The 21899-nt window shown below is 43.2% G+C and overlaps 2 protein-coding genes across 2 annotated transcripts; both read left to right on the forward strand.

Moving 5' to 3' along the window:
* The first annotated feature begins 1228 nt into the window (after nt 1-1228).
* Nucleotides 1229-5505, forward strand: LOC133906793 (transcription factor APG-like). Its single transcript, XM_062348809.1, has 6 exons — nt 1229-1344; nt 3086-3437; nt 3604-3642; nt 4758-4850; nt 4937-5002; nt 5173-5505. Exons 1-6 carry the CDS (start codon nt 1229-1231, stop codon nt 5503-5505), a joined length of 999 nt encoding a protein of 332 aa, XP_062204793.1.
* Nucleotides 5506-10873: 5368 nt separating this feature from the next.
* LOC133908745 (cellulose synthase A catalytic subunit 4 [UDP-forming]) lies at nt 10874-16730 on the forward strand. Its single transcript, XM_062350887.1, has 13 exons — nt 10874-11386; nt 11474-11571; nt 11675-11726; nt 11816-11963; nt 12557-12823; nt 12917-13259; nt 13352-13489; nt 14239-14364; nt 14471-14683; nt 14763-15009; nt 15090-15289; nt 15408-15761; nt 15851-16730. The coding sequence occupies exons 1-13, from the start codon at nt 11218-11220 to the stop codon at nt 16433-16435; spliced, it is 2940 nt and encodes a 979-aa protein (XP_062206871.1). The 5' UTR covers nt 10874-11217; the 3' UTR covers nt 16436-16730.
* Nucleotides 16731-21899: the final 5169 nt, after the last annotated feature.

A 21899-nucleotide genomic window follows, 5' to 3' on the forward strand; every position in this document is an offset into this window, starting at 1 on the left:
ACAAGGAGTCGGGCCCGGACAAAAAAGAAAAAAGGCCCACCTGTCAGCCGCGCTGTCGTTGTCCACCGCCGCAGGTCAAGCTAGCCTGCAGCTACAGGAGAGGCAAGGTTCGGAATACTTTATCATATATTCTATTGAAGCTTGAACCCCACATACGCATGTTGACAACTGAAGGCGGAGACAAGGGGGGCTGCATCATGCATGCTTGTACTGTCCTCTACAGTATGCATGTACTGCCCCGCACCATGCATGTACTTAGTATTTTTTAGATAAGTATGAGTAACAAGTGCCGATCTAGATATACGTTTAAAAGCAACGTTTAGTGTCTCCATCGCTTGCGTAATCAGAAATTATACCGCTGTTTAATTCTAAAAAATTCTCTAATTAATTAAGGATTAAGAGATCTTATAAGTTTATACTTAAAGATAAATATATTTTGCATAACTGGCGAAAACAAAGGAAAAAGTGTTCATTAATATACAAACTCATTTTTATCTATTATCTATATTTCAAGTATCATATATCTTTTTTTAATATATTTTAGGCATTAGATATCGCCAAGTATAATTAATTTACTACTTATAGTATCGAAGTGTTTTTTCTTGCCAATCTTTACTAAATTTAAAGTGTTTGTTGATTATGATTCATGTTCATTACTTTACCCTTTTATTGACCTGAGCTAGCTTTAATTATTTTCAATTATAGAGATTTTTTAGCAAATTATGGTAGGCTCATAACAAATTAGCAAAGGTAATAATAGGACGTTGAATGGATAGATTAATCATTATATAAAAGGGCATATATTTGTTACTGTGGATGAATTTATGTATAAATGATAAAAATATTGTAATCTGATCACGAAACATAGATCCATCGGATGCTAATACCTGTATTTTATTCTTTAAGAATAAATTTAATAACTTCTAGAACTAATTCAAATTTATCTTTTTTGGCTCCTCCTATCGTCCATCCAGGCTCACTCCTCGAAGAAACAAGCACATACATGTCCTTTGATAGGTGGATGCTCAGCAGCTAGCGATAACGTGGTCTGGTCGCCTGTCGTCATTAGTTGCTCTCTCGCTGTCTGCCTCCCTCCCTCTTGTCTCTCTGAGCATCCAGCACCACGAGTTTCATTCGTTCTCCACTATAAATAGAGGTACTCGCAGATGTCCGACGACGTCTAAACACACACAGAAAAGCAAGTGCTCTCGCGCGCGTGTCGATAGAGATGAACTACCCAGATCCTGCGAGTCCGTGGTGCCACCACGACAACGCTGGCGTGATAGACGCCGCCACATACAACAGCAGCAGCAGCAACGCCGACATGTTCGGTGACTACTCCACGTACGTGAGCTAGCTACCTGCTCTTCATGCGCTACATATACATCTGTACCATATGCATGCGTCGACAGCCGGCACTCGTGCACGATCCTTGAAGGCTTGAATGCATGCAATGCGCATATATGCACGATCACATCGAGTAGGAAGGAAGCCATGATCATCTACACAGAATCACTCAAACAAGATAAAAAGGAGCTTCACTAATCATAACCTAAATTTTTAGGGGGTGGGGATCAAGTGTTTAACAAACAATGGTCTAAACTTCAAAGCAATATCTAACACGACTATAACGGTAAAAAATACAAAACATAATAAGAAAAGAGCATACTACTAATTTAGCCAAATATTTTTCAATCGCGATAATAGTATAATATTCTTCAATCTTCATGAAGAGATATATTTATGTTAGAGTATATGGTATAGGATACCACCAATTCTCATCCTCTTACAATGTACACAAAACACGATAAATTAGCGATAAAAAATTCTTTCTAGTTTCAAATAATTATGAATATAGAAGAGAAAAGTAAATAGAGCATACCACTAATTTAGTTTGAGGCACTAACATCTGAGGTTTTTATGTCTTCAAACCGTTTTATTATTTTGTCAATGCTAATACTTCTAAATATCTCCTTCTCAGTGTAGCATTTCATCAAGTCATTGATCTATTCATCACCCATTTTGTTGCGCAAATATATCTTTATAATTGACATAGTTGAAAACATCCTCTCAACTGCTGACGTTGCCATAAGAAGGATCAATGTTAGCATAATGAAGCGATAAATTAGTGGAAAAGTTTTATTCTTCCAAATCTGTGCCATCTTTTCAGCAACATTTCTAAGATCACAGCATCCACGGAATTCTTCACTTCTCCTAATGTTGAGAATGAAGTTTTGAAGTTGTTGTCTTATCAGTAAACAATCAGCTATTATGAAGTCTTCAGTATAGATCTCAGCAAGTCTTACAAACTCATCCACATAAAAAATAGAGAATGAGTGAGTTAGATTAAGAGGATCCATGCATACTAATAACTCTGAATCGATTTCATTAAATAGATGATTCTTCTCTGACATAATAGTATTGATGGCAACAATAAAATCTTAACATTGTAGAAATATATATTTGTTACCTTTTGCTTTCGACGTGCATATGTTCATGTAGCTTTTGCTTTCTAATAAGGATTCTAGCATGAGACATGTCTGGCGTGAGTGCGTGACCGTGTGAGACAACCGAAGATAGGCTAGGGCTAGCACCTGGCTAGTTGCTGAGGTGGGCCGCCGTGGCCCGTGGGCTGTTGTCTGCTACTCTGCTGAGTTGGGACTTGGGAGTTGGCCCGGGGGCATTCATCTTGTTCCAGGACTTGAGATCCGCCCCTATGTATGTACGTACGTATATACATATATATTATTTTCAAGGAACATACGCATACATACATGCCAAAATAAATTCAATGTATTGGCTTGCCAAAGAAATGGGAAAGTGCATTTGATTCCAGCTAGTGTAAGCTGCTGCTGCCGAGCTTGCTGGTGCGTTTCAAGTTCTGAAAAATGGACGCTATAAGTGTTTCCAATTAATTCACACTGCTTATCCCTTGGAAGCTATAGCTGCAAGTCTAGCACAAGTGCACAACTCTTTGTGACGTGCAAACGATGCTGGGTCTACGTGCATGTGGGGCCATGCATCCTACATTCCTACGCACTGCCTTCTGCTCGCAAACAACGTGACGTCCTACGTTGTTGTACAGGGATGATCTCTTCAAGCTGGTGCAGCAAGGAGTAGGAGGAGGAGGACAAGGCACGTTGGAGTTGGAACATCCGGCGGTCTCGTGCTTCCGCTTGTCGTCACGGTTCAAGTTGCCGGCGGCGGCGCATGTGCCCGAGGTGCGGTCTGGCCCACCTTCCGAGGACGAGATGGCTGCGTGGTTGTATGCAATTATCAATGGTGAGGAGCATGCCCACGACGGCAGCGGCCGCGGGCGGACGGCTGATGGCCAGCGTGCACCGCCGAAGGAGTCGAGCGACATGTCGATGGCGACGTGGGCAACGTCAACGGACAAGAATGAGAAGCTTCCGATAACGGAAGGCATGGGCACCAAGGTTCGTACTTATATCTATATGGATGCATGCATGCCAGCTATATATGTATGTGTAGGCCTGTAGGATGCTGTTATTATTGCTAATCTAAAAAATACCGTCTCTCTCTCTCTATATATGTGTGTGTAGCATGCTATTATTCTTGCTAATCTGATTTGTGTGGTTCAAGGGATTATCTCAGTTCTTCGAGAAACCGGTTCTGGTTTCCGTAAGTTTTCGGTATGCGGTATGGCACGTCGAAAACCTTCCCGAAACTTTAAAGTTCAAATTTCTATTTTTTAAATATTTCAATCTTTCTACACTGGTTTCCAGACATCAACCGGCTATGCTTGGAGAGCTCTTTCTTTTCTTCTTTCTTTGTATATTGGTTTCCTACTTACGCTTCGTTTAACTCGAGTGCTCTCAGAATTGGGGCATGGTGTAGTCATAAACCAGAGTTTGACAAATACTCCATTGGGTCAAAAATACATAATGTTTCAAATAAAGCATGGTCTCTAATACATAGCTTTAACAATTATTTTTTATTAGAACATGTCTATAAAATCAAATAAATTTATGATATTAGGTTTTTCAAGACAAATCTACTCCATATGATTTTAAGATTTTTAAATTAAATATTTTAAAAGCTATTGTTAGTTAAAATTTTACAAATTTGACCGAATCTATTCTAAAAAGTCATATTTTTATGGCCGGAGGGTTCTTTGAGCTAAAGTGATTATTAGTCTTACTGTGAAATAATTTCAAAACGGCGACGAGATAGGCGTCAAAGTTCAGACTCTCGAAATTCACATTTGTATGTAGGCCCCAAACTTGGGGGGCCGATATTTCTTGACTTCTTGTAGCCGCCGGTCGATATTCGTCTCCCCTGGACCTGGTTCCAAGTTCCAAGAGCTGCCTTCACTCAGTTTCGCTCTAGAACTTTCTTCTTATCATTGCATTATTCAATCAATATTGTGATTGAAATCTGTCGGCGTCAGGAACAAGGACAAATGCATCGCACGAGGATATCATCGTTCGTCGTTCAAGATGAATATTAGTAGAGAGTATCTATGTTCATAGTGGAATATTAAATTAAAGAACAAATAATAAAGTCCAGATTTGGTAGTACTAATATCTTCAGAAGTCTGAACCTGAACTGTGTTTTCTCCCAAGACCATTGGTACTCAAGTGAGTAGTGATTTTCCGCTATGTTAATTAGTTGTGTGAAATTCTGGTTTGATTTGTTCTTCTTAGCGTTCTCCTGCTTTTACTTGGTAAAGAAAATAAAATATTTATTCCGCGATGCACTATTATGACCCTTTTTTGGCTCTTTCGATCTGACAGGAGACAGAACGAAGCGACTCCAGCGAGAGGCGGAAGACGACAGGAGGGGCAAGGAGGTCTCGCCACGGAGTAACACACAAGCTCACGGAGAAGGTACGCATCGATCACTTGATTACAGTATCAATCACTGAAACATTCCCCATCATCGTACCGATGTTTTTGGATAAATACGCTTGCAGAGACGAAGGCACAAGATAAATGAGAGGCTCAAGACCCTGCAGCGTCTCGTCCCAGGATGCGACAAGGTGAGATCGCTACAAAAATTAAACTGGAGAGTTTGTCCACTCATGGCGTGGCACCATGTGCGTTCACATTGTGCTGGATGCGCCGGTCATCGGGTCTCGAAGTTTTCTGTTTCACATCAGCGTTGTAATCTGACACATACATGATCGATCTTCTTCTCGACACATTTCAGTCCAGCCACGCCTCGACGCTAGACCAGACCATTCGGTACCTGAAGTCGCTGCAAAACCAGGTCCAGCAGGCCATGTCCGTCGTCGACGCTCCCCGTCCGGCGGCGCTGTACCCCGTCGTGCAGCCGCAGTATGCGCCTCCGCATGGGGCGTCGGTCGCCGTCGCTCCGATGGTTCCCTACTGGCCCATGCTTCCCTTGCCACATTACCCTGCTGCGACGATGACGACGTTGGCTGCAGCTGCAACGCCCCCTGTACCCATGATAACAGGAGTAAAACCGGATCAGATACGGCTGGATATCACTGATTCTATAACTTATCCTATATTTTTTTAAGTAGAAGTTGAGCATAGAGGGTATCAAATATGAAAAATGTTTCTTCGAATATTCAATAAAAACAATAATCATATATATCACATATGTTATGATTATCCGATCATTCCACAAGTCAAAATTACATTACATTGTGCTCCAACAAGCATATTAGCAATACATAACATACTACATACTTTGAGTCATATATACATAGGCGTAGCCAAATAGTTAATGTACGACATTCTAACATATTACATAGATAAACTGATAAATAGTCTCACAAAGACAGTGTAAGAACCGGTGATGCAATAAGAGGAGTTGACTTTGGATCACTTAAAAACTAAAGTTTAAATTTAACAAAATAAAATTAAATTAATTTATATCTAAATGTACTTTAGATTTATCTTGTGTGGCTACTCTAAAGAAATAAGGCTTTATAAGTTAAGTTCCAATCTTTATCAACTACACATGTCATTTCTAGGAAATGTAAATGAGAAATATAAATGTGCAATATGTACATGTAGAATGTAAATAAATTAGAGAGCGCAAACTCGTCATGACGATTTTTTTCTGTTGTATCGGTGAGTTGCCTCTCACCCATAGTCCACATTAGATCCTCTCGCAAGGGCCAAGCTTCTCGATCAGCTAACTCCATGGATAATTGTTAAAACTCGTCACACATTGGTGGATCTCCTACTAAGCCTCTCCAGGACGCTAATCGCCATCTCCACTAAGGTAGTGTTTTTTCACTCTGGCATGGTGCACTCCAATCGCTTACAAAGCTTGCGGTCACTCCACAATCTACTCAAAGAGTCTCACAAGACAACACCACCGCCAAGCTATCTAGGTGCAGACAAACACTACGAGTAATAAATGTGGATCACTCACATCCAACTCTAGTCTAATCACCTAACTAGATGCACACTAGGCTTAAGCTAGTAATAATCAAATGCTTAATATTATGCTAATTTCCTTGATCTTCAATCTCTTCAACTTGAGTGGCTAAATAACTCTAAATGTGTGGGTATGTCTTCTTTTAGGGTCTATTTGTTTCAGCTGAATATTGTAAAAAGCAGTTTGTAGATTGTAGATTGTAAGTAGCTTAATTATACAATATGCAGAAGCTGGTGAAACCCAAATTGCTAAATTGTAACAATTTTGGGACTAGATTGTTACAAGCTAGATTGTGATAATGCCATATTTATTTCAGTTTGCAGATTATGAAACAAACAGGACATCATCACAATCTAGCTTGTAACAATCTCTAGCTGAAACAAACAGGACATTAGCTTCACCGCTCTTAAATGGTCGGGGTGAAAAGGTATTTATAGCCCCAACCATAAAAACTAGCTTGACCCATTGGGTCTAGAAAACTATGAACACTAGATGATCCAATAAGTACAATTTTCTTAGCACGGGAACATCCGATAAGTGCAATACAAAACTAGTCACTGTGCCTTAGGCCACATCATCAGATCATTCGATGGCCTTCAAACTTTATCACGGTAACATCCAGTGAATGTAACTCGCCACATTCAAGCCGAACTGCTTCTTTGCAAAAACCTTCCGATGTAATTATCCAGTGTACTCATTGGATGAATGCGATGAGCATATATTCTAAGCAATTATTCATTCTGCAATCTCTCTGGAAAAATACTCAGATGAAATCATTCGTTGTGTACGGTTGCTTAAGGTTCTCCTTGACTTGCTCCTTGGAAAACTTCTCTGGTGAACACTGAATCATCCGGTGAATATGACTTCTAGGGCATCCCCTGAAAAGGTCTTTTGCTTAAGTACTCCAATAAGCACATCAGATTATTCAGTAAATGTAAACCGACATAGACTTTATTTAATTCAATACAACCTTGTACTGGCTTCAATGACTTCTCTTCCTTGATGTCTTGGTTTTTCCTCTGATCTAATAGAAATAGCCACACCTATTGTGCATCACCTACTAGGTAACTAACCTAAAAACAGGATACTCGATCAAGCTACTAAACTCAAACTTAGATCAAGCTACTAAACTCAAAAAATATACAGACATAAAGAGAACTGAAAGGGTTTTAGAGAAGGTGATATGGTTTACCTGAAATTCCAACCCTATCGTCAAGCTGCATTTGGAATCCGACAAAATCTCAAGCTGACAACAAAGTATAATGGACCCTTCAGGGTGCTGCAGAAAATTAGTAAGGTTGCTTACAAAATTCAGTTACCTGCACATTCTCTCATCCACTCTGTATTCTATGTTAGTCCACTCAAGAAACATTTAGGTGCCAAAGCTGTTCCAAGTAAAGACCTTCACTGGTTGCATCTGGAGGATATATCAAATATGCACCACATGCAATCCTACAAACAAGAGCTATCACTCCGTGTGATACTGTTGTCAGTCAGTGGCTTATTCACTGGGTTAACCTCTCACCTGCTGAAGCTACATGGGAAGATGCTACTTTTATACAATCAATTTTTCCTTCCTTCTATTTATGCTACACTGAAAGCTTGGTTTCCAGAAATATACCCTTGAGGACAAGGGCCTGCTTAGGGGGAGGGATTGTCAGGCTTTGACGAAACGAGCGTTATGAAGATCAGACGGCTGACAGCGTTCCTTACCCTTCGCAGAGATCGACGGCGATGAAGACATTTACTAATTCACTGTACGGCAGTCGGCAGTTAAAGCCGTTAACTCTGTTTCCCATTTGCTGTTGTCGCTGTAATCGAGCTTAAGCTCAGAAATCATGTTCATTTACGCTAATACGATTCTGTAAGTCTATAAGGCCAACTCTCACGTGGAGAACAAGCAGGAAGAGTGAAGGATTAGCCTTAGAGTAGATCTGTAGAACTTCCACTGTTCTTCACCATATGTATCCTCAATATTATCCCTGAAAATTCCTTAGTTTGGTCGTGTTCTTGCTGTTTCTGCGTCTGGATCTGCTACTGAATTCGCGGAGTCCCCCCGGGATCTGACAACTGGGAAGGAGAAAAGCAGTGACTAGCGAGGTTGCTAGCTCATGGTTAGAATACAAAACAGGCAGCCGAGCGTGCAGAGTACAATAGGCCCATCTAGCTTCCAACTGCTCCATCTATTCATCTTGGGCCCTTTCAGAAAAAAAATACATTCATCTTGGGCCTTTACACCTCGTAGAACGTCCAAGGCAAACACGATCCGAATCGTGCGGCCCAACGTCTCGTTGTTGGGCGGGATGATTTGCATCCCGCTTTCAGCGTACAATGCTGCCTTAGACCATGCCCAAGGGAATCCCTTCACGGGCAGATTCCCGTCGTGAAGGGATTCCCATTCCCTTCAGCGTTCCCAACGGATTCCCTTCACGGTTCCCTTCACGACGGGATTTCTAGGGTCATTCCCTTCAGGACGGGATTCTCTCTCCGTTCCCTTCGCGATTCCCCTCGAAGGGAAGCTGTTGGAGATAAGAGAAAATAAAGGGAATGAGAACGGGGAAGGGAACGAAATGAAGGGAATATGATTGGGGATAGTCTTAGGCCGTTGTGTTACATTTTTTCTCTCCTTACTTTAGAGCATCTCTAGTAAAAAAGTTATTTGACTTGTTATTATTAAAATTGATCAGAAGATCGAAAAGTATAGCTTTAATAAAAGAGCTAAACAGCTCGTCATCCCTGTAGCATCACTATTTGGCTCCGCTCGCTGGCCAAATTTGACGTTCGCCTCCCTACTTGTCAAATTCCTGTGGTGACTCCTGTAGAGAGGCGAGAGAGAAGACAACTAGCTTTTGCTTTAAAACTTTTTTTTCTCTCCTCTTTCATAAATTCAAAAAGTGATTTTATAGAACTTCTAAAATCACATTAATTTTTGTGCTCATAGATTAAATAACAGAGAACCCATTTTAACTAGTTTCAACTAAAAATCTCTTATAAATTTTAAATGAAAATTCTCCAAATTTAACTGCTTTTGTGGTGGGATTGTAACTCCGGTTACGATGCCTGTGGCGAGATCGTAACTCCGGTTATCATGCCTATGGCGGGATCGTAACTACTTTTGTGGTGGGATCGTAACTCCGGTTACCATACCTGTGGTGAGATTGTAACTCTGGTTATCATGCCTATAGCGGGATCGTAACTGTTTTTGTGGTGGGATCGTAACTCCGGTTACCATACATGTGGTAAGATCGTAACTCTGGTTATCATGCCTATGACAAGATCATAATTGCTTTTGTGATAGGATCGTAACTTCGGTTAACATGTATGTGGCGGAATCTAACTCTAATTATCATGCCTATGACGATATCATAATTATGGTTACACTACGATAGATTCTATTACGAGATCATAATTACGATTTCTACATAAGCATACGTATTGTAAATTCTTTTACCACATGTCCATATACATACAGAGAGTGAAATTTAGCTAGTTTGTTGGAATATACAGAAATATAAAGAGAAAATCTTTTGAAATGAATAGTCAAATAAAAATATAAAAAGTGAAATTTTGCTAGTATGAAGAGAAATATGAAGAGAAAATCTTTTGAAAAAATGCTTTTTGGGCTGGAAGATTTGCAGGACGGATCATGGCGCGCAACATCACAACTTTGCCCGGTCTCATATTTGCAAAACATCACGTCGTACGCACGCGTCAGTTAGAGCAACTGACTCGAGCTCCGTCTTATTAGCCCCCTGATTGAGCCAAACCCATATAGTTTCCGGGCTCGAGAGCCGAGTCCTATTTACAGTGCCAACGCTCCTTGTGAAAAACGCAAGAGGTATCACATAGCTGCTGCTGGTTTGCATGGTGAGGAAGATGTCGATATGCGGTATGATCGTTTACTAATTTTTACAACTGATGTGATTGCCCATAAATTCATGGTACATCATGATTAATAGAATCTATAAGTTTTAATTAAAAAATAACAAACTTTTCGATGTGAGAATTTTAAGTCTCTCAATACTACTTCTCTGATAAATTACACCGACAATACACTGAAAAATACTTAACCACTCCCTTCAAGATTTACATCCTACCTTTGCTGTCGTAAGCTCGGAAACGGGCATAAAAAATAGCGCCCCAGCGCAAGCAATCCCTCCCTCTTTCCACACAAGCGGCAAACGCGCTGTAAAGTAAAGTGAAGTTCACTTCACCGTGAACCGTTGGATCGTAAATATATATATCAAATTTAGTGTTACAGTAACGCTACAACATTATTAGCACAGTAACATCTTAACCGTACCCTACAAACAGTACTTTTACTACAGTACCTGCGCGTCGTGATATTATAGCTCTCGCCGTAATCTACTACTGTTTCGCTCTCATTTCACTCCAATTAAGTCACAGGAATTGGATCCACACAACCTCGCGCGAGTCAGGCCCCGCACCAACGCTATCGATGACCAACTACCCGCCTCGCCCCCGACCTCCGATCCGCCCGTCTTGCAGGTTACGCACCTCGGGGGAATCCAAATCAGCCGTCTTCCTTCGCTTCGAAACCCCGCGAACCACCTGCCGCACGCCGCAGCGCACGCACCCCTCTTCCGCATGGCGCCACAACGAACCCTTTGCTTCCATTCTTTCCATCCACCGGCCGATGAGACGCCGACGCCCCAACCGTACCCACCGCCTGCCAGCGTCACCTCACCGCACCGCCTCCATGGGCTGCCGCTATATCACCACGCCTCCAACCTCCGGCACGCTTAGCTTCTCTCTCTCTCACCCTTTCTCTCGCCCGTTTCGCCCGCGTTGGGGGAGGAGGAGGGGTGAGGAGGAGCCATGATGGAGTCGGCGGCGGCCCAGCCCTGCGCAGCGTGCGGGGACGACGCGCGCGCCGCCTGCCGCGCCTGCAGCTACGCACTCTGCAGGGCGTGCCTCGATGAGGACGCCGCCGAGGGACGCACCAACTGCGCGCGTTGCGGCGGGGACTACGCCGCGACTGACCCAGGTGCGTCTCGCGTGCGGTATCGGGATTTTGCCGCTCTCGTGGTAAGTAAATAGAGTAGCAACATTGACGGATCGCTCTCTGTTCCAGCGCATGGCGACGGGAGCACCGAGGCGGTGGAGAGCCACCACGCCGGCGGCGGCCTGCGTGAGCGGGTAACCATGAGCGGCCACCTCAGCGATCGCCAGGTGAAACTGCTTCCAGTACATGTTCAACTCCGGGTAGCACTGCTATAGATCGGCTCTCTGGCGATTTTGACATTGTGGGTTTAACTGAATTTTGCTGGAACAGGATGAAGGAGGCCATGCCAGGACCATTAGCAGTATGTCTGGAGTTGGGAGTGGTAGGGATACTTGCTTCATTGTTATGTTCTTTACCTTCTCCTGTTGTTTCGGGAGCACTTAAATTTCTACCCTTACTGTGGATTTGAAGAATTGAATGATGAGTCTGGGAAGCCCATCTGGAAGAACAGGGTGGAAAGTTGGAAGGAGAAGAAGAATGAGAAGAAAGCCTCAGCTAAAAAGGCCACAGCAAAAGCACAGGCTCCCCCTGTCGAAGAACAGATCATGGATGAAAAGGAGTAAGAATCAAGGATCCATTTTAGAGATTTCTCTATGACTCATCAAGAACCTACACTTCTATATGCATAATGCGATGTTATAAATGAACATTATTGTGATGTTTTTAGATTAAATTGTTGTAAATATCGAACCAGATCTGATAACATGAAGCTGAGAATGTCTTCTGGCTTATCGTTGCTCTGTTACAAAGTTAGGCCACTTATGTCAACATTTGTTTTAGACGTACTAGATGCCAGCTCGTCTGCATTTCAAACTGAACTTGGTCTCTTATTGAATTACTATCTCATCATGTTTAAGTTATCAACTCGATCTGTTAATAAGCCTGGCCTGTAGCCAATCCTTTCTTTTAATTTACCACTAGCATTTCTTCAGATTTGGATTCTACGTTCAACCTGTCCACCAGTGAACTCTCTCGTAAACTATTTACAAATCTTTTTAACTTTACATCTACTTTCTGATAAGATGTATGAAAAGTATTGATCTCAAATAAATCAGTTTGATTTTTGTATCTGGATCATCTCAACTTTTTTGTTGTAAATTAGGGTAACATTTCTAGTTTTGTTCAATGTTGTAACAACGAGCTACTTCGCAGCCTGACAGATGCATATGAGCCACTCTCCCGAATCATTCCAATATCGAAGAACAAGCTTACGCCTTACAGGGCTGTCATCATTATGCGGTTGATAGTTCTCGGGCTCTTCTTTCACTACCGTATCACCAATCCTGTTTACAGTGCCTTTGGTCTCTGGATGACGTCAGTCATATGTGAGATCTGGTTTGCTTTCTCCTGGATCTTGGATCAATTTCCTAAGTGGTGCCCAATCAACCGAGAAACTTATGTTGATAGGCTGATTGCACGGTACGTTTTCTAGAGCCTAATAGTGCATATTAAGACTATATACATTGGTAAGCATCGGTGTGCAATAAACCTCATCACTCATGTATGTTACAGATATGGAGACGGTGAAGATTCTGGGCTGGCAGCTGTGGATTTCTTTGTCAGTACAGTGGATCCGTTGAAAGAGCCTCCACTGGTCACAGCAAACACTGTGTTGTCTATTCTTGCTGTGGACTATCCTGTTGAGAAGGTTTCGTGCTACGTATCTGATGATGGTTCTGCTATGCTCACATTTGAATCACTCGCAGAGACTGCAGAATTTGCTAGGAAGTGGGTTCCATTTTGCAAGAAGTACTCCATTGAGCCACGAGCTCCTGAATTCTATTTCTCTCAGAAGATTGACTACTTAAAGGACAAGATACACCCGTCTTTTGTCAAGGAGCGTAGGGCTATGAAGGTAGATCTTGGTTGCACAGTTGGACGACATTCTTTACTTTTACCGCTTTTATGTCTTTTGTTGGTTATGGATACAATGCTGTATTTATGCAGAGGGACTATGAAGAGTACAAGGTGAGGATAAATGCTTTGGTTGCCAAGGCTCAGAAGACACCTGATGAAGGCTGGATCATGCAAGATGGGACACCATGGCCTGGGAACAACCCTCGTGACCACCCTGGCATGATCCAGGTAATTTTCTTTTCACTACTGAAATAAGTCTAGAGAATTGTAATCATATTGGCAACCATGTAATAGTAAATGATAGATTGTACTTAACTTATGACAAAGGGTAAGCTTCTAGTTAATCAAGTGCTAACTGCTAACTATTTCTTGCACCGTAGTCAAGACAAAATATGCCAAATCCTCCCTCACGATAAAACAACCTAGTCCCATTGACTTTAGGAACATAGTGTGTATATCATGTTGTTACTTCAATGATCATTATATGTATGCTAGCTCTTTATTGTCCAGGATATTGTGTCCAAAATGTTTTCTCATTGTTCAGGATACATTAAATTGTAATATGCAAAACGCCCCAATTGAAATTGGCCATTTTTAGGTCAGGTGCAAATTACATGAGTAAAAGTTTTTTTTTCGAAAAAGTGGCAGGAGCTCTGCCATTCATAGAAGGAGAAGAAAAAAGTTCTACAACATAACATAACCGGCGAACGAGAACCTGCTGGCAGACATCCACTAAGCACCACGGCCAAGCATTATACACCCAAAAAATAGGGGAAGCACATAAAACATGAGTAAAAGTGAGCACATGTTTTTGCATATTATTAGTGAAACAATTGGATAGTGTTCTTTTGTGGAACTGGCATTTCTCTAATATGGTGCTTGTTGATCCTTGCTGGAATGCCAATGAATAGTTAGCATGTAGGCAGCATTCTATTCTCCAGATTTACTCTTATCATACCCCTGACTTTTGGTATCAGGTTTTCCTTGGTGAAACTGGTGCTCGGGACTTCGATGGAAATGAGCTTCCTCGGTTAGTGTATGTTTCAAGAGAGAAAAGACCGGGCTACCAACACCACAAGAAGGCAGGGGCTATGAATGCTCTGGTAAAACATTCTTCAGAGATAATTAGTTAATTACCGTACATAGAAGTTCAATCTACGGCATGATTGTCTTGAATATGTACTAACTGAACAATTTCTAATTTGGCAGGTCCGTGTGTCTGCTGTCCTGACAAATGCTCCTTACATTCTTAATCTTGACTGTGATCACTATGTTAACAACAGCAAAGCCGTCCGTGAAGCAATGTGCTTCATGATGGACCCTACTGTTGGCAGAGATGTCTGCTATGTACAGTTCCCACAGAGGTTCGATGGCATTGATCGCAGTGATCGTTATGCCAATAGGAATGTTGTGTTCTTTGATGTAAGTACTATACCAGTGAAGTTGCATTGCATCTTAGTTATCTTCACACAACTTATATGTCCAATCTTACATTGCGTAGGTTAATATGAAAGGGCTTGATGGCCTCCAAGGTCCGGTTTACGTGGGAACTGGTTGTTGTTTCTTTAGGCAAGCGCTCTATGGTTATGGACCTCCATCTCTGCCTGCCTTTCCAAAGTCTTCAGTTTGTTCATGGTGTTGCTGCTGCTGTCCCAAGAAAAAGGTTGAAAAAAGTGAGAGGGAAATAAATAGAGACTCTCGCCGAGAAGACCTTGAGTCTGCCATTTTCAATCTTCGGGAAATAGACAGTAAGTGCACGAACCTTACTGGATCAGAAGTTCTAAATCTGAAAAATTGTATGTTCATTGTGATATAATTGTTTTTGCAGACTACGACGAGTATGAGCGATCCATGCTGATCTCCCAGATGAGCTTCGAGAAGTCGTTTGGGCTGTCCTCAGTATTCATTGAATCAACTCTTATGGAGAATGGGGGCGTCCCTGAGTCTGCAAACCCATCTACACTAATTAAAGAAGCCATTCATGTCATCAGCTGCGGATATGAAGAGAAAACTGAATGGGGAAAAGAGGTGTGCATTCTTTTGTTTCAGTATCTCCTGTTATGTAGAATTACATGTCCTGATGATGCCTCAAAATAATCTTACCCTGTTCATTAGGTATGACTTCTTGTTTCTGTTTTTGCCTCAGATTGGCTGGATCTACGGTTCAGTCACAGAGGATATTCTGACTGGGTTTAAGATGCACTGCCGTGGATGGCGATCCATCTATTGCATGCCGGTGAGACCTGCATTCAAGGGATCAGCGCCAATCAACCTTTCGGATCGTCTGCACCAGGTTCTCCGGTGGGCTCTCGGTTCCGTCGAGATCTTCCTCAGCCGGCATTGCCCGCTGTGGTACGGTTACGGTGGTGGTCGTCTGAAATGGCTCCAGAGGCTATCCTACATCAACACCATCGTCTACCCGTTCACCTCTCTTCCTCTCGTCGCATACTGCTGCCTTCCCGCCATCTGCCTGCTCACCGGAAAGTTCATTATTCCTACGGTAAGCTAGCTCTTACCATGTATAATTTGGCTCTGAATTCAGATGGCCAGTATTACTCAATGGCATTCCCTTGTCCATTTGCCGTACAGCTCTCCAACGCGGCAACGGTATGGTTCCTTGGCCTCTTCATGTCCATCATCCTGACGAGCGTGCTGGAGCTCCGGTGGAGTGGCATCGGCATCGAGGACTGGTGGCGCAACGAGCAGTTCTGGGTCATCGGTGGCGTGTCCGCGCACCTATTTGCCGTGTTCCAGGGCATCCTCAAGATGGTGGCCGGTCTGGACACCAACTTCACGGTCACGGCCAAGGCCACGGACGACGTGGAGTTCGGCGAGCTGTACGTATTCAAGTGGACGACGGTGCTGATCCCGCCCACCACCATCCTGGTGCTCAACCTGGTGGGCGTGGTGGCCGGGTTCTCGGACGCGCTCAACAGCGGCTACGAGTCATGGGGCCCGCTCTTCGGCAAGGTGTTCTTCGCCATGTGGGTGATCATGCACCTGTACCCGTTCCTCAAGGGGCTCATGGGCCGCCAGAACCGGACGCCCACCATTGTCGTGCTCTGGTCTGTCCTGCTCGCCTCTGTCTTCTCCCTCCTCTGGGTCAAGATCGACCCATTTATTGGCAGCTCGGAGACCGCCAACACCAGCAGCTGCAGCACCATCGACTGTTGAACCACCGAACGCCGGTGGTGCCCTCGAAGACGATGGTTGCGAATGTGTGCATCTGACGTGAAGACGGTTGGTTTCCTCTCTTTGTTGCCTCAGGCCTTTGCCCACGATCTGAGTGAGACTGAGGTGATTAGGTTAGTATTGTTGCGTCGAATTGTTAACTGCTGTCTGTGACATGAAAAGTTTTGATGTTAAACTCGCTGTAATTGTAAGGAGCCACTGTTCAAGTGTGTGTAAATCATAGAAACGTGGGAGAAGAGATTTTATATACTTCCATACCCAAAGGGGATATCATTTACATCGGTGGGACTTGAAATTGCAGTGCTGTCTTAGCAGAAGACTAGCTGATCGATGATTGCTACCCAACTGAATTTTATGCACTGGACTTCGGTAGAAAAACATAATTAGTACTCCACTAAACATTGGTGTAAACAAGATGTGCACTAGGTCCTTAAAAATCCTCGAGTACCAAGCACACGAACTGTTGGCATGTAGGAGCGCCAACACTTCAACATCAGCTTTCTGAGCCCTGACTATTTTCTGCGCTACATAGATCAGATCTATACTATTTTCTGCATTCTTTTCACGAAAGGGAGCGCTGATGACGGCTAATGCGGGTACGGTCCCTTCCCTTAGCAGCTTCAACATCATCCGCTTCCACCTAGTTGTCATGAACTGCATATAAGGTCAATCTATGTGTCAACAAATGCGGTGCGCGCCGTGACGAAATGATGCCTACCGGATTGCAGTGATGACTCCTATATTCAAGCCAAATCTCAAATACTCATGGGGCTTAGTGAATACTGCCTTTGTGCTTCACTTGGCAAGACCTATAAAATTACCAGGGCCTGTCGATCTGCTGCGGTGGCCTTGCACGGTGGGACCGTGGGTCTTGCACAACATAAATGCAGGGTCATGATTCATGAGTTGGGGAAATCAATCCTTCATATGATGCTCATGCAATCATGAATGTTCAAAGACCAAAGTTGGCGATTCACGGTGATCTGCTGACTGCGTGTCCATTTTCAGTACGTGGAGTGCACAATATGTACGCTACTAGTATCATCATACATCTCTTCTCTGTTGTACTTAACAAAGTATAGCATACGCAAGCAGAAGAATTTGACTACAGGAGTACATAATACGGGTCATACTATATGAGTATCAGACAAGTATTCGCACTTGCCAGAAGTGGCATCCATAACTCGGGATCTCTTTGGAATGCAGGAATAGAGAGAAAACCTAGATTCTGGTAGGAATGAAAATGCAAAACAGAAGAATGCAAAACACATGAAAAATACAGAAATAGCCATTTGGATAGAGCGCAGAAAAAATATAGAAATTAGATGAGAGAGAACATAATATTTTTTTTCCATGAGGTGGACCTCATGCTATGAACACTACCGGAAACGATGTGTATGCCGAGTGCCTACGTGTATGCCGAGTGCATTATATCGGACACTCGGCAAACAACCACCTACGCCGAGTGCCCGACTAACGCACTCGGCAAACAATTAAGCACTCGGTAAATACCTCAATAAACACTCGGCAAACAACAGCACTCGGCAAAATAGAGAAAAAACACTCGGCGAATTCGGGCACTTGGCAAACAACGCGCCACGTGTCCCTCCGTTCGGCGGCTGACGGCGAGTCGCCCCTTTGCCGAGTGTCGTCTAACGGACACTCGGCAAACATTTATGTTTGCCGAGTGCCCGATATGAAGCACTCGGCAAAAGATTTTTTTTCTTTGTTTTCTTTTTGGTTTCCTTTTGTTCTCTTTTCTTTCTCGTAATAACAACCAACCAAAGGCCGCCACACATCGATTCCGGTACTACTACAGTATGGTTTAAGGATGATATTGTTATGAACTTAGAGTTAGAATTCAGTCGTGCTTCAAGATTGAGATGCAGCAGATGTGGACTCCTGGGAGCGGCCCTTGGAATCAGTTGTGCTCTGAAGGAGAATGATAATTCTTCTTACTTGCCTTAAAAAAGGAATTTCTCTGCTATATACTATCATTCCAGCTGTCATCCGAGGAAGAATCGTGGTTTCGAGAGGGAACGGATCAGGTTTGAAACCGAAGTGACGTTTGAATCGTCGTTTGACCTTGAAACTTTTTCTACACTCAACATACAACATAGCATATTCGATGTTAAAATTTGGTATTTTTCTAGGTCTGTTTGCTATTTTTAATTCATTAAGTGTATATGTAGCAAAAAAAAAATCAGGTGTTTGCCGAGTGTTATTGCTTTCACACTCGGCAAACACAGTTCTTTGCCGAGTGTCTTGCATTTACACTCGGCAAACCAGTTGTTTGCCGAGTGTCTTGATTTCACACTCGGCAAACAAGTGCTTTGCCGAGTGTTCTAGATTTGACACTCGGCAAAGTCGACACTTGATAATTTACCGAATATAGGGTTTCCCCACCCCGCGCGCGGGGACAGATCGAAAACTATCCCGCGCGCGACTCCCCTCCTGCCGCCGCCGCCTCGGCCCGCCGCCGCCGTTGCCGCGCGCTGCCCGACGTCGCCTCCCCCGCGCCGGCCAGCGTCACCCCGTGCCGCCCCCCTCCGACGCCCGGGTACAAGGTACCGCCACACGCCATGCGCCGTTGAAGCCATGTGCTCCTCCCTCCTCCGGCCACCCCCCTCCTCCGGACAGTATTGCCATGAGGACTTCATATGTGACTCATGTCATTGTGAGCATGTGTTGCTGGTAGCACATGAAGTAGATCATATGGAGTCCTCGTGGCAATATTATCCGGGGAATGGATTATGAAAGTTGATTCATATTTCAGTCTGGGTTGTCCTCTAATTAGTCTTTAGATAGTCGTATCATCTATATTTGTCATGCCTGTGTTGTTGTGTTGTTATGCCTGTGTTGTTATGCCAGTTTTGCTATTTATTACAAAGGAGGTGCCGCCGAAATTTTGAATTTTGGCTAATTTAGGCTTTAAGATGTGCATGTCGCGTAACCTATGCGTCTCCCGTTTGAAAGAGTTATGGTTATAAATATGCAAGTCTTTGCATATCTATAACCGTAACTGTTTCGAATTGTCCACATTTTTTGGACAGCCCGAGGATGTGTAGATTGGGTTCGTTTCAATGCTCTACTCCGATCCGAGACAGAGTTTCGGCAGCGTCTTCCCGTTGTTCTCCGGATACACATTCTCTTGGCTTGTTGCCGAGACGTGTATTTGGAGAACAGCGGGGAGGTACTGCTGAAATTCTGTCTCGGATCGGAGTAGAGCATGGAAACGGCCCAATCTACACATCGTCGGGTGGGATTATGACCTATCTTTACCTATTAGATAGTTTGATGCATGCCGATTCCCTCTTATGGTAAAACACAAATATTTGATGGAAATAATTAATTGTATAGGTAGATGAAATTGATTTTTATATTACTTGCTGAATAAAAAATATTATATGTGTATGTTTCCCAATATGTTAGAGGATGGATGATCGTGAGTGGATGTACATGCTTTGCATTGGAACGATGATGAGATTGCGCTGACATACTGTAGGCCCAGCTGGATAAAGAAAGGAGGCTCCGGCACGAATTAGAGAGAACGTTCGAGGAGAGGCTAGTGGTAGAACAATCCCAGTGATATGCGATGATGACGCCCCTTTATGCTGCAATGGGCCAAACTCCGCCACCGATGCCACCGCCTTCTTGTCCACTTGCTCCACAGGCTCCATACACTCCTGTGAGTTAGTTTATAACCTTGTAATCACCATTATTGCCATTCCTACAGCTATAGAGTGTTGTGCTAACTATCTCCTCCTTTGTGCAGTATCCATCAGAGGGATCGAATACGCCTGGAGCTGGAGGTTCGCACTTTGGTACTCCATTTCACTTTGGTTTGTTCTCCTCACTTTGAAAACTTACTTTTGTAACCCCATATCCATACTTACCATTTCTGTTTACTTTCAAATGCATACTTTTTAATTAGCGTTTCTACTCCTTAATTGATGCAGGTTAAGGTGGTAATCAAGTGTTGAGTCCGTTACGGCCTGCTACATTTTCTTTTTGTTTGGACTATGTTTTGCTATCTTGTCACGACAATTTGTCATGTTTGTGTCACTTGCGATAGTTTATGCGCTGTTTGTGGCATATGTGATGTTTATGCGACGGTTTATGTGATGTTTGTGTAATATGCGATGTTTATATGATGTTTATGTAATATGCGATGTTTATGTGAAGGTGGTAATCTGTGAAATATATATAAATTGTTTTGAATTGCAACGACAGTTTTGAATCTGCTATGGATCAATTGTCGATCTGGTAAATAACAGTTTGCCCAGTGTAACACTCGGCAAACACGGCTATGCCGAGTGTTACACTCGGCAAACCTGACACGTGTCGTAAGGCTGTTCAATATGGCATTTTGGATGCCAGTTTGCCGAGTGTGCTCTAATACACTCGGCAAAGAGTGCCACGTGTCGCCAAACTGTGCTATCTGGGCGCTATTCTGTGCTCACTTTGCCGAGTGTATTCGACGGACACTCGGCAAAGTCGGCAAACTGCCCAAAAAAGGGACGATGTGCGAGCGTCACGTGTCCTCGTTTTTGCCGAGTGTATCCTTTAGACACTCGGCAAAGAGACCGTTAAAGCCCTGCCGTCGTTAGGTCGCTTTTTTTTGCCGAGTGTCGTATTTGGCTCTCGGCAAATATGTTTGCCGAGTGCGCGATATAAAACACTCGGCAAACATCTGTTTGCTGACACTGTGTATGCCGAGAGTGCTTTGCCGAGTGTTACACTCGGCAAACACGTTGCCGAGTGTTTTTAGGCTCGGCAAAGTCTCGAAATCCGGTGGTGGAATCCTCCAAAATTTCTATAGGTCATGCAATTTCATAGGAATTTTATAGGATTTTGAGAAGCCTGATCCTTTATTCCAAAAAGATTGATTGAAAAAATTACTATAGGAATTAAATCCTCTAAAATTCCTACATCTTCCTTCATTCCAAAAGGCCTCAAAAGCGACTACTCTCGTACCAGCTAAGTTTTTGGATTGTTGGGGCGACGAGGGGACCCGCACGGACGAACCAAAATTACATGATAACCAAGCTCCTTTTTTTAGGGAACACATAATTCCATTAAACAACGGATCCAAGCAAATCACCGGATGCAAGTTCAGATACAAAGTCTTGTGCGTGCTCATCAGCTCATACGAGCCAGAGGCAACTACAGATGCACCATAGGCAGCTAAACAATCTGCCACTCTGTTAGATTCTCTAAAACAACCCGAGATATCACAAGATATAAATTCATAATGCATAAAATCTCGAATCTGCCTGAACAAAGCACAGTTTTGGCTCCGTTCCTTCTCTGTCGATTGTAGCGACTTTCCCATCCCCAAGTGAACAAGACGCAAGCTTTGCATTGTTGCTTCTGCCTCCGCATGTTGTTCCTTGCTACCAATCCTCAACCTCCAGTTTTCGTGTCATCATGATAAGCAACATCG

Source organism: Phragmites australis, chromosome 2 (assembly GCF_958298935.1).
Source record: "Phragmites australis chromosome 2, lpPhrAust1.1, whole genome shotgun sequence".
NCBI lineage: Eukaryota > Viridiplantae > Streptophyta > Magnoliopsida > Poales > Poaceae > Phragmites > Phragmites australis.

What these genes read in the sequence shown, in the direction of transcription:
- LOC133908745 (XM_062350887.1), top strand. Translation starts at nt 11,218, where the DNA reads ATGATGGAGTCGGCGGCGGCCCAGCCCTGCGCAGCGTGCGGGGACGAC. An exon ending in CAGGGGCTATGAATGCTCTG is followed by an intron (nt 14,365 to 14,470) that starts GTAAAACATTCT and finishes CTAATTTGGCAG; the next exon opens with GTCCGTGTGTCTGCTGTCCT. An exon ending in GGAATGTTGTGTTCTTTGAT is followed by an intron (nt 14,684 to 14,762) that starts GTAAGTACTATA and finishes TACATTGCGTAG; the next exon opens with GTTAATATGAAAGGGCTTGA.
- LOC133906793 (XM_062348809.1), top strand. Translation starts at nt 1,229, where the DNA reads ATGAACTACCCAGATCCTGCGAGTCCGTGGTGCCACCACGACAACGCT. An exon ending in CGGAAGGCATGGGCACCAAG is followed by an intron (nt 3,438 to 3,603) that starts GTTCGTACTTAT and finishes GTGTGGTTCAAG; the next exon opens with GGATTATCTCAGTTCTTCGA. An exon ending in AGAAACCGGTTCTGGTTTCC is followed by an intron (nt 3,643 to 4,757) that starts GTAAGTTTTCGG and finishes TCGATCTGACAG; the next exon opens with GAGACAGAACGAAGCGACTC.